Raw genomic sequence first — 13,231 nt, forward strand, 5'->3', positions numbered from 1 at the left:
AAATGTCTCTATAGGAGAAGCCAATGGACTGAAACTGTCACTGAAGAATCATCGCCATGCCTTTCATCTCTAACAATGCCAAACGTATACTGAAGAGTTGTCATTAGGATGCAGACCAGAACTGTAATGTTTCTCCACTCTATTACACTGGAAAATAAGCTTAACCTCAAATCCCTGTCCACCAGGGTATATTTGAAGCAAATTTTGCACTTCAAAGAAACTTGGATAAAAATTCCAGATGATATTAGTTAAGAGAAGTGAAAAGTAGAGTTCCAACAACTTTTTAGATGTCCAGAATAAAGAGTTGCGTGAGATTGAAAATTTTATATACAATCTGACATTCTGCTTTTTTCAGAAATTTACTCTGATGAGCACCCAAAAGCAAATAGTTATCATAGGAGAAAGGTGTCAGTACAGTAATCTTAATTACTGTTTGCTAAAGAAGAATATGAAAGAAATGAGTAAAGGTGACAACTTTATTGCAGAGAATATAGCAAAGTGCAATTCTCAAACGTGTTCAAGTGGCCTAACAATTAGATTATACCTGTGACATGGACCAGATGAGATCTATGGGAAAGCACATGCTTTTGGAGTCAGACAACCTTTGTTCCAAACATTCTAGCTGTGTGATTTTGCAAAAATTATTTAATTTCTCTGAGCTTCAGTTTATCATGTATTAAATGAGAATGTTAATAACTGTATCTTAAGCTCAGCCTGAGATCTTGGTTCGTGTTGAAGGGATTTGTTTGTCACAGGGGCCAGAGGTAGAGACAGTTCTCTCAGGGGAAGGACAATGAAGAAAGCACAATAAAAAAGGAAAAAGAGTTAAGCAAGAATATGCTGTATCATCTACATATCAGAGCACATCTTTCTAGGAAAAGATATGAAATAGTATTTGTTAAAAATAAATGTTTAAAAATAGAAAAATTTTTAATAAGTGTTTCATATATTTTAGATATTCTGTAAATTGCTTTTATATGTGGTATGTTTTGGCTCACACAACCTACGTGAATATATCCAGGTAGTCCCTGTCATCTGAATATTCTTTATCTGAATCCCCATAATTGTGAGTTTTGGAGGAAGCAAAACCCATCATAGTATCAAAATATTCAATAATGAACTGATGACTTACAAAACCATCCAAAATCAACAAGCTTCCTTTGTTAACACCCGTGTTCTTTCATGACCCATCAGGGGATTGGTTGGTCTATCTCTAGCTGCAAATGGGATGTACACCTGCAACAAAGGGATACAAAATCAAGTGATTTTCACACCAAAGATTAAAGGCAGCCCTTGGGAAATTTGGTGAAAATTGACTCAAAGGCCGAAGACTATGATGAAGCCATGAAAGTCAACCATGAAAAAACAGGACTTTTGTAGTTCTATCATAAGATTACCAAGAAATATCAATGACTTATTTATTATGTGTCCTAATAATGAGTGCATAGTTGTAATTATAATCTATACGGTAGTTGATATTAGATAAAATAAACACACTTGCACACTTTTTAGTTCCAGAAAAAAATCCCATTTAAATATTTTTTTTTACCATTTATTAAAACTAATTTGATTCCCATTTAAAATAGATTCACTTTTAAGTGGCATTTTCCCCAACATGAATTATCCTCAAGTAATAAGGACTTTCTGTATTCTTAGTTTTATTTTGCAGAACAGGAAATCCTTGCTCCAAGTAGTTAATGTACTTGTATACAGGAACATCATTTACTAGCTGTTAATTTGAGAGAACTGCTTCCAACAAGAGACTTTTGAGGACAAGTACAGGTTTCTTTACACCACCCATCAGCTATTTTTAAGTTCTCTTCTTCCCATGTTTCATACCACATCGTACTTTTAAATACCTTTAATTAAATCACATTCTCTACTGTTTTCTCTCTCCCCATAAAATTCACTGTCACCAAAACAATTCCTCAGTCTCCTGTCATTAGGGAGTCCTGATGGAATACTCATTGCTGAGAGACAGTTGCATGATAGACTCTTCCATCCAGTCTGAGGTTTGGAATCCCAGATATTTGGCAATCCTGGAAGCTGGCAAGCCTCTTTGCCAATACCATCTGCATTCCATGTTGCTAGATTTTTAAATTTACTCAATCAGAATTTGTAAAAGAGTCTCTGATTTTAGGGTTACTTTCTCTGGTTACTTAACTTATACAACCAAAATCCCTGACTTAAAAAATAAAAGGAGCTTACAAAATCAAGTACCACATGGAGACTTCAGGTCAAGTGATTTTTTTTTACACTTTGACATCCTTTGTTAGTAAAATTTTTTGTTGAACTTTAAACCAATTGAACACAATGATATACTTCAAAATGTAGATTTACCCTATGCTCCTTGGTTTTTTAAAAACATATTCTTGGTAATAGTAAGTATTGTTTGAAAACTTTACCTTTGTGTTTGGATAGCAAAAGATAGATAAAAATCATATAGCTGTGCTAATGGTCTTAAGATTTCATTATTTCAAAAAGTAATAGCATTGTTTTGTTTTTTTCTTTTTTCCCCTACTGAATTCATTAGGTTTCTTTCACCTCTATGTCCAGCAGAAAATATCTGCCACTTTAATGGAAATAAGTAACATGGTTCTAAAGTACTGGCCATCAGCACGCTATCAATTTAAGAGCAAACTTGAAGTTACTTGTTTATGATGAAATAGAGCCTCTTTGGCTGTAATAAAAGCAATACCACACTGTCATTATTCTTACAAAGATGGATAGAATGGAATGCAATTATAATGAAATTAGGATAATAGGTATTTAGGTCAAGAAAATAAACATAAAAATAATTATACAACTGAGGAGTATTTAAGTAAGAATTAATGAAAAGTCTTGAGCCCAGTGTGTTTATCAGGCAGGGACATTTCATATGAATGATGACTGATCCGTCTGATTTAGTTTGAGTTATGCTCAGAAGCACATCTCTTCAAACACACGTACTCCACACAGGAGCTCAGTGCCCTAGGATGCAGAACGGGTAGATTCTGTTGTTCACCAGCTTCGTATTGACATTGACAAAAATGTTATCACCATCGGAAGTTCCTTTGATGTCTCGCTTTATAGGTAGCTATCCTTCCTGTCTTCCTAGATTTTCCCAGCAGCGTAGTTAATTCAGCCGCCTCTGGAGCAAAACAGCCTGGGTTTGCATCCCGTTCTGCAGCTTACTAGGGCTTTTTTTTTTTTTTCATTTTTACCTCAGACCAGTGACTTAAGCTCTCTGGGCCTCACTTCCCCCATTTATAATATAAAAATAATAAAATTTTCCTTAGGGTTGTATCGCTATTAAATGAGTCAGCACGTGTAAAGTGTTTAGAATATTGCCTAGCTCGTGGTACCGGTTCAATAAATATTATTGATATTATTATATCACCATACATTTTCAGATAGCAATATCATGTAGACAATTTATAAAAACATGAATTAAACAAATACTCAATTAGTGGTTAATGTAAAGTCCCATGTTAGGGACAGAAGCACAAGCTTCACAAAATTTAGAATTTAGTGATTAGAATGACCTACTTTTCCTCAAGGGTCTTCTCAGAGAAAATTGGTTGACCACCAAATCTGTGATACTATTCTGGTGGATGGTAAGAGGTCTAGTCCTCTGAAAGTGTGAGTTACCCTTACTTGTCTCTGAACTTGAAAGCATCTGATTATTATTTCTACCCAGGGCTTTCGGATGAATTCTATGCAGAAGTGTGGTCATCACTAGCTTCTCATTTCTCTTAGGATATAAAGTAGAATCTTTGACATCAACCAAAAGGCTCTGCTTTTAACAGCTTTAACAGCACTGTCGCAAACTCTTCCCTCCCTCACTCTCTCTGTTCCAGCCTCATTGGCCTCTGTCAGGTCCTCAGACATGTGACGCCTCTTTGCATCTCACACTCTCTTCACTTGCTCCTTCCCCAGCATGGCACACTGTGCACATCATGTCTGGCTTCCACCCCTTCAGATTTTGCTTAAAATCCAGCTGCTCAGGATTATGATCTGATTCCTTCTCAGTTTGGGCTGTCCCTCCATTACATTGTCCCATAAAACCCTCTTTTTCTCCTTTAACATTTACCACAAACACAATTACATAATTAACTTTATAACAACAATGGCAGGACATCATATTCACAGACAACTAATAGGAACTAAATTATATGCACTTAGTACCACATCAGTAAAAAATAGTGAGGACAAGAGCGAGTGGGAGAGCAAGCGAGACAAACGTTTAAATACTGCAGGTCATTTCATCCACTATTCCACGTAAGGAGTTCTGACCTGATGCCCAGGAGTGGGCATAAGATAACGTGGGAGCCCTGTTCTTTCCTCAGCCATTCTTATTAACCAATTGTCTTGCATTGTACAATGGAACACTAGTATTTGAACATATGTTTTTCAAACATTTTGGTGTCTTCATACAACCCAACAACTTTACCTTGTGCTCAGGGAAGAAGAAAATGTATCCTAAATCCCTAGGAAAATTAGCTGTGTTGAATTTATTGAAAGACACTCTTGAGACCTCAGGGTGGCACCTTCCTAAGGTAATTTGGTTTACGTGCAGTTTTTACCTTACTTGCTAATTTATAGCCTAATAGGCAAAGAACATGCAACTTTCTTGATTTTGGTTTTGAATTTGTAATCTTGGCCTAAAATATAAGGTCTTTGCGAGTAGAAGTTATGTCTGACAATTTTATTACCGTCCCTAGCACACAGCAAGATGTCTTGATCATATTAGAGCTTAATAAGTAAATATTTGTTAAATGAATTAACATTCTATCAGTGTTTTCAGGATCAGTCTATTTGGCAACAATGGAAAGTTTGGACTTATTAAGACTAAAGACATAGGAGACAGAATTTCAGGTTCTTTAAGCATTACGAAGCCCTATATAGCCTGTGTCTCTGTAGAAATCTAAATTAAAATGGCAGAAAAACTAAAAGTGGACAGGACAGAGTTCAGTGTATTATAATGAAGACCTACATGTTTAAGGCAACATTCTGTCCTTCAAGTCCCTTTCTAAGCCAAACTCTAACCAAAAAGCTGACAACTTTCTTATCATTTTAGGTCAAATGAGCCGGACTCGATTTATCATTATGCCAACCCAAGGAGAAGGACGGCCATGCCCCACAGAGCTTACCCAGCAGAAAACCTGCCCAGTGACCCCCTGCTACAGCTGGGTCCTTGGCAACTGGTCTTCATGTAAATTGGAGGTAAGTCATGGAATAACACTTAGAGAAATGCTTCTCAGAATGTCCAAAGCACTTGTCTGATCAAACCTATGTGCTGATGGAATAAATTTCACAGCACCAGGGATCTGGCACAATGTATTTTTAATGCAATGGAGGACATGAAAAAATACAGCCAAGTGACTTAACCTCATGCAGAGTGATATTGCTAGGAAAATAAATAGCCATCCGTTAGGCACTGATTATAATAGGCCAGGTCATGAGATTTTCAATCCCTTTGGCATCCTCAAGAATTCTGTTATTTTCTTGACTTGTTGGTAATAGCAGTGTTATTTGATTAGGCAAAACCCTGATGCTGTGGAACTGCACAGCTTGCTTTAGATTGTATTTCTTAAAGAGGCTTATGAAAAAATCTTGCATATGGGCAGAAAACCAAAAGTGTATGAAAGTTATATTTTAACATTATTACACGAACCAAGGTTACTACATTTTCCTCAATGATTACTTTTTTATTGGCCTGAAATATAAATGCCTAGCAATGTCATAATATATCACATACCCAGAGCTTTTGCTGGATCAGCAAAGATCCTCTACTGCATTTTCTCTCTGGCTTCTTGCTTAAGAGAAAGCGCATTGATTTTCCCTATTTTCTTATTTTACTAGTTTATCCTTCAGTTCATGTTCCAAAGAAGATTTTAATTAGGTAACAATAATTTTGATTATGCATTAAGAAATCTGCTGAGTATTCTCATAGCGATGTTTAGTGTTCTATCAAAATGACATTGTCATGCAGCATTATTATCTTGCAGAAGTTAAATGCCCACGTATTTAAATAGGTCCCAGAGGAACAAAAATGTGTGGTACATTTGTTCAGTCTCCTTTTTTACAGAAAATAAAGTAACCATGCTAATTAGCTAATTCAGAAGTAACCCAGTAGCCTTAAATATTAATATTTTGTCAACTAGTCTAAAATCTTCTTTCCTAAGTCTTCAGCAATTTATAAATGCTGTTTGGAATCATTTACAATTAGAAAGAAAATGGAAGAAATATTTCTCCTTATAATTGTGATAATTTAACTGAGTAGAGAAATAAACTCAAAGAATTCAGGAAGCCATTGCAAGGGGAAGGGAAAGGAAAGTTCGGAAGAAGAGAGGGAACACAGAGGATGGGAGGAGGGAGGAACAGAGAGACAGGGCTGATGATATCCACACTTCAAGTCTCACTAGGTGTGCAACTACTACTGTGCCTTACTTGTTCTTTTGAAATTGCCCATCTCTCTTCTCAGGTGTCAGGAGCTTTTTTTTTTTGATAGACAAGTCTGCCAACTTGTCCCATAGGAACATTACAAACAAATGCCAAATGTAGTGTTTTGCTGTCCCGTGTTAAGGTTTTGCCAGAACCAGAGGGACAAAAGTGGTGGTTTGTGACTATTCTCTGTAGTGGTGCTGGTGGTGGGTGAGGCCACCAGAGACCCACAAGAGAAGGTCATTGCCTTTTGCCTCCAGAAACTTCAGAACTGCCTGAGATTTCTAGACGGTGTCAGTCCCATTCCCTGACACCTCCAGTTGGGAAGAAACTCTGGAGCTAGACTTATTCCAGGCAAAGCCCTCAGAAAACAAGTCTATAGTTAGCTATGCTGGGTGGGCACTTAACCCAAACAGAGTCAATCAGTGCTCTTCCCTAAGAATTTGAAATGTAATTGAAGCTGTTCAAAGGTACTATAATCAGGAGCTCTTAGCTGCTGCATTTTTTCCGCCTTGTAAAGTCAGCCACTCAGAAGCATGAAAGTACAAAGACAATGCAAAGAAAAGCAGAAGCAAGAAAGAGAATCATGATATCTGAGTTGAGTTTTTCTTGAGTTTTAGCTGCATTCTTGCTTTTCCTACAGCCTAATTGGTAACTCTGAGAGAAGGAAAGCAGGCTATCTTTAATGAATTTTTTCTTTTCTTAAATGTGCATATGTACAAACACATACATAAGCAAATGTATACACACACACACACACACATAAGCAAATGTGTGTGTGTGTGTGTGTGTGTGTGTGTGTGTGTGTGTGTGCTGAGTTTTCAGAATTATTGATCAAAATACACATGGGCCTTTGCACACAAAGGAAGAGCATCTGTCTTCAGCTGCATTTCAGCTTCCTCTTGTCCTGCGCATCCTAAGCTGCTGAATGGGAGTTCATTCACTGAGGGTGGTGATGATATCTTTCCATCATGAAGCATCAAACCATAATACAGAAGCTTGCATAGGGCACAGTGAATTTGCCAGTTCTGCCAATATCTCATGGGGGAAAGGAAGTATTTATCCCATTTTTTTTAGTGTTACCTAACTCTTTCTTCCCAAGTTCCTCAGTTGCTAGCCTGTATCCACACATATGCTGATAAATCCTCTTGAGGAGCTAAGACTCTGGAGTCTAGCATCCCTAATTTTGGTTATGATTCTGCTAATTCCTAGCTCCATTTTTGGCCAAATCTCTAATCTCTTCAAGCATCTGTTTTCTTATCTATGTCATGGGGGTAGCAATAGTATCTAGTTTGCTGGGTTTTTTGGTAGGGATTAGATAAGTCATATAAAGTACTTAGCATAGTACCTGACATAAATTAAGAGCTCAGTAAATGGTAGTTGCTATTATAATTTTGATTAAAATTATGATTATACTTATTAGCACCATCTGCCTATCCACATCTGGTAGAGAGACTGATTCAGTGTATACAAAACCTCCATTACTGATCCGAACAGTGAAGAGTTAGTGAGAGAAACCTTGCTGTTTACCATCTTGCTCTAAGAAGCCTGGGTCTGTTTTCAGGCCCTAGTGTGTAAAGTCTGATAAACGTAGGTTAGTAAATGCTTGTTTTGTGAATGAAATTATCATTCTGATGCTGATTTCTTTTCATATTGTGGCTGTTGTCAAAGGTATAAAGAGATTAAGGTTGAATATGGACTGATCCCAAGGTACATACTTGGAGCATATTGTTGTTTGTCTTGGTTTTAAAAGCGATCCCTGGGGTAGGCTTGTTCCCTGTTATTTCTTCACATTCTGTCTCATTCAGTGTCAAACTAAACTCTAATCAATTGCATCTTCTGTTACCTGAGGTTCCAGATATCAGTACTTCCAGATTTCATATATGCTGCAGTATCGTTAGACTCTTTTTTCCAAGTACACAAAGTTTTATACTCTATAGCAAAACATATACCTAGACAATTCTGCAATGGATCCCTCATCTGGAATAGTAAGTTATGAGAGAACCCTCCCCCTCAAAAAATGAAATTTAATTTACATCTGTTATTTCCACTTCAGGAAGTAAACATATACTGTAACATTTGCTTTGAATGAATCTACTGTGAATTGATTTTGAATCTCCACTTATCTCTGAAGAAAATGCATTTAGGTTTAAAATTATGGTGCTCTGTTTTTTTTTTGCCTCTCTCTCTCTTTTTTTTTTTTTTTGCAATTTCACAGTAGCCATTAAAATGATTAGAACAAATTATGAGATATTAATAAATCAAATGTGGAAATTGCCATCTGCTGTGGTCTGAATGTTTGTGTCCCCCCAAAATGTATATGTTGAAACTTAATTTCCAATGTGATGGAATTAAGAGGTGGGGCCATTGATTAGGCCATGAGAATGGAGCCCTCATGAATAGGATTAATGTCGTTATGAAAGAGGCCAGAGGGAGCGTATTGTCTCCTTCCACCATGTGTGGATACTAGAGGGTACTGTCTGTGAGGAACAGGACCTCACCAGACATCAAACATGCTGGTGTCTTGATCTCAGACTTTCTAGCCTCCAGAACTATGAACAATAAATTTCTATTGTTTATCAATTGCCCAGTCTAAGGAACTTTGTTATAAGCAGCCCAGATACACTAAGACATCATCTTAGACAAATAATTCATAATTCCTGTTAAACATCTCTAAAAGAGTGCATAACATCCCCAATGTATGTGCCTTCAGGCTTCAGGTTGCTACAACTTGGATTCTTCCATATTATACCCTTTTCTTTATTGCCAGTATGTCTTTGAGTCCCAACTTCCTTATGTCAAGAATCTTTCTCAGCAGCCACTCTGAGCCATCCTGCTCCTCCAGCAGCCTATCCACGATCTTCCCTTGATGCCCAGCAGCTACTACTACTGTGCCTTGGCCTGGCTGGTGTCTAGCCGGTCCATTGGCCCCTGGATCATCTGCTCCAGGCTTTCGTGACTACTCTAGCTGACCACATTGTCCTTCTTTACTCTTGCAAGAGCCACAGCAGCTCCAAGGTCTGGGCAATACAGTTTGTGAGTCCTGCAGGGAAGATGAGATAAAACGGAGACGAAACTCAGTTTCCCAGTGCAGAGTCGTCAGACTGTCACCTAATAATAAGTTTTGGTATGTACCATCCCTGACTGCAACAACAAAGATGCAAAGCTGGGAAGTTTGCAGGCCTGAGCTCCTACTGGCATCTCTCTCTCTGTCTCTTCCTCTCTCTCTCTCTTTGCAACCACAGCAGCAGCAATAGTCACAAAGGCTATAGATCCTTCTCCAACTTCTGGACTTAGTGAAAGCTGAATAACACAACTTGGAAGTACAGAGGAGTTAATACTCCATAGATTGAATGTTGATCAATGAGAACTAGGTCCTAGATCCAAAACATTGCTGACATTTAAATGCCTCTCCCTTCCTCTCTCCCCTCCCCAATCCTCATGGGTGGTACTGAGGCATGCTGATACCACATGACCTGTCCAGAACATGTTGCAGATGACCAAGAAACCACCTGTGCTTTTGTGTGAGGTTGAGGCCAGCTTGGTAACACACCACCCCTCCTTTATTTGCTTTCCTTCTTTCTAGCTTCAGTTCTCTCAGTCTCCCGCTTGCCATCCTGGATTGCGTCACCTTAGTATAGAAGCTTTGCTCTGTTTTCTAGGACATCTGTAAGAAAACAGAGCTATCAACTAAAGTGATCCAAATATCCAATGAACTTCTTTTTGAAGTATGAGCCTGACTAAAATTGAGGAGAAGGTACACCTCTCTTGAGGACCTGCCCAAAGTTTTGTACGCGGAAACCTTTCATCAGGCAGATAGATGGGCCAGGTAACCATTAAAAACCCTCCAAGTCAAAACTTCTGTTTCTGTGAGATACTGTGCTAAATTTTTCTAATTGCCTGGAATATCTGAGTGGAATTGGTAAGAAATATCTTCAAAGAACACTATTCAGCACAGAAAGCATGCTGAGAAAACAACTTCTCATGGTAGTAGATAAAAGCAATGTTTTACTGGAAACCCCAACCTAATCTGTATAAGAGAGCACTGAATTCTGCACAAAAGAAAAACAGGTAAAATAAAAGAAAAATTTATGCCCTGTGGCTCTACGTATTCTCTTGGGAGGTGATTATGGATAGGCCATTTTATCACATACACCTAGACAAATTATGTATTGTGTTTCTTTTTTAGTCAATCCTGGCTGAGTTCCATAATGAATCATCTTATTCTGAATACCTAAATCCCAAGGCACAGATTTGCATTTCTTCTCCAGCTTCTCTATCAGCTCTAAAAGAGTTACTCAGTGATGCTTTGTTGTCAACAATTGAGAGATTAACTCCCAAGGGGAAGACATTTTCAGAATATGCAACTAAGGTTTTCTTAGTACAGAGGTGGCCAGAACCAAGAATTTGAGATGCTAATTATTGGAGTAATTCTGAGAGAATCCTTTGCCCTCACAGGGAGGAGACTGTGGGGAAGGAGTGCAGGTTCGCAGCCTTTCCTGCGTGGTCCACAATGGTTCCATCTCTCACACAGCTATCCATGCAGAGGATGCACTGTGTGGAGAAATGCCCTTTCAAGACAGCATCCTGAAGCAGCCGTGTTCTGTGCCCTGCCCAGGTACACAATTCTAACGATTGGGAGTGCTTTCCATGGTGATCTTTTTACTTATTTATTTTTTCAATTTTTTTGTTTGTTTCTGGAGAAGCTCTATCTCCCTAAAATTGAAGCCTTTAATTAACTTTAATTCATTTTTAATTGTGATTATCACTTTGGAATATACCTACTGCTTTGATGGAGGCAAAGGAGGCAGAAGAAAAGAAAGGCACTGGATTTGGAGATTTAAGAGCTAAGTTAGGATCTTGTATCTATTATTTCACTGGTGCTTTACCTGGGACACATAATCTAGCCCCTTTGAGCAATAGTTTTTTAAAGTGGAACAGGTGGTGATAATTCCTGACCCCACAGCACTTAGCACATTGGCCAGCACTCAATCGGTGTTGACTAAATCCATGAAAGGATGAATCCTAGGCGATGGCATGATGGGAACCAGTAAGGCTATGGGTTTGTGAAAGCACTCTGTAAACAGTCAAGTTCTGTGTAAATATGAAGGTCATTATTATTACTGGCAGACCAGGCTTGGTTTGCCCTTTTGCACTAAACAAATGATTCAAAAGTCCAAAAGTTGGTGCAAGGACTGGAAGATTTATTCAGATAACTGGCATCTGGGGGATTACCAGGCTAAGATCATCCAGCCTTCTGATGCCTGTTCTGGGGCTTATAAAGGGGAAGAGGGGAGAAAATGAGGTAAGGGTATTTGTCCTTCAAAAAAAGGGAGAGGCTGGGATCAGCAGAGGGTCTGTGTCAGATGTCAGAGTCCCATAATGGACTGGTTGCTTTGGGGTCATGCAATCTGCAGCTGGTGGACTGGTTGGCTTCAAGCCCTTGATGTTATCTAGGGGTTGGAGTCCTTATCTCCTAAGGAGAGCTCAAAGACAATAACCTCAGTCAAACAGCATTAGAATGTAAAAATACCTGACTTGGAACTCTAATTATGTGGATGCAGTTTTCCTTTAAGTAAGAATGAGAGTTCATAATCAGCTAGATTGTTTTACCTCTCTCTTATATTTCCTCTGTTTGCAGCTGGTTAGGGAGGTAACAAAAACAAGAAAACTTAGTATCAGTCCTTAATTGTAGGTGCACAACCTCTAAAGTAAATCAGCGTAAGAGGGTGTGATTTCATTTCTGGGCAGTTCCAGCCATATGGTCAGTTTCTCAGTTCCCCTGAGAACCTTAAGGAATTGATGATTATCAGTTCCCAAGTTAATGGCTAACTGAAATTCTCTGCTTGGTCCTAGTTACCCCAAAGATGGTCATTTTCTGACTACGGTCCCTTTCAGTTACATAAAATGAATGAGGTTTTTTTTTTTTTTTTTTAATTCTAATAATATGACTTAGCTAACAATTTGTAATACAAATGGTGGCATAAGTTTAAGGTGACTTAATATATTCCTAATACAGTGTGTAACATATTATGTATATGTGTACGCACATGTATACATGTACACGTAATATATACACACCCATATATACACACATATGTATAAATATATAATATATATATATAAATAAACTATATGTATATATTTAGAGTATTAAATATTCTTTAAGCCAAAAGATATTTCATTTCAGTGACCTACTTGTTCTCTTTTATATGGTTTCTATGAACATCCATTTTACAATGTTATGTGGATCTTAGAAAACTGAGTTGCTGTAATCTTTACATCTCCCTTTTAAAAATTTTACTATCTCTAGCAAACACGGTATTCTCTAGATATGACTACTACAATTTTAAGCAAAGTAATGGCAACCTACTTTTTGACATTCCTTAGTTAAACTAGATTAAACTATAAATTAGTTTGTCATTCTTAGTACTTCCTAATTGGAAAATTGATCAAAATAGAATGTGTAACATCTAGAACGAGCCCATATCACTGCACTACCACCACAACACTCTGTGTGAACTGTGTCCGTGTAAATGTTGTCAAGTACCAGTTTTTCTGCTGTTTTCCTGCCCTGTACTCTACATGACTGTCCAGGAGACTGCCATTTAACTGAATGGTCAGAGTGGAGTACATGCGAATTAACCTGCATCGATGGAAGAAGCTTTGAGACTATGGGCCGCCAATCCAGGTCAAGGACATTTATAATCCAGTCTTTTGAGAACCAAGACAGCTGCCCCCAACAGGTTCTAGAAACACGCCCCTGTACAGGTACCAAGAGCACTATCCAATTGTTCAGCCTTTG

General features: G+C 38.0%; 1 protein-coding gene across 1 annotated transcript in view; it reads left to right on the forward strand.

Annotated features, from left to right (window-relative positions):
* THSD7B (thrombospondin type 1 domain containing 7B) overlaps positions 1-13,231 on the forward strand; it is a 691,892-nt gene that overhangs the window by 655,069 nt on the left and 23,592 nt on the right. The window contains exons 20-22 of the mRNA XM_063077053.1: positions 5,060-5,205; positions 10,885-11,044; positions 13,024-13,197. Coding sequence (XP_062933123.1) covers positions 5,060-5,205; positions 10,885-11,044; positions 13,024-13,197 — 480 coding nt within the window. The remainder of the gene's footprint in view (positions 1-5,059; positions 5,206-10,884; positions 11,045-13,023; positions 13,198-13,231) is intronic.

This window comes from Cynocephalus volans, chromosome 1 (assembly GCF_027409185.1).
Source record: "Cynocephalus volans isolate mCynVol1 chromosome 1, mCynVol1.pri, whole genome shotgun sequence".
Lineage (NCBI taxonomy): Eukaryota > Metazoa > Chordata > Mammalia > Dermoptera > Cynocephalidae > Cynocephalus > Cynocephalus volans.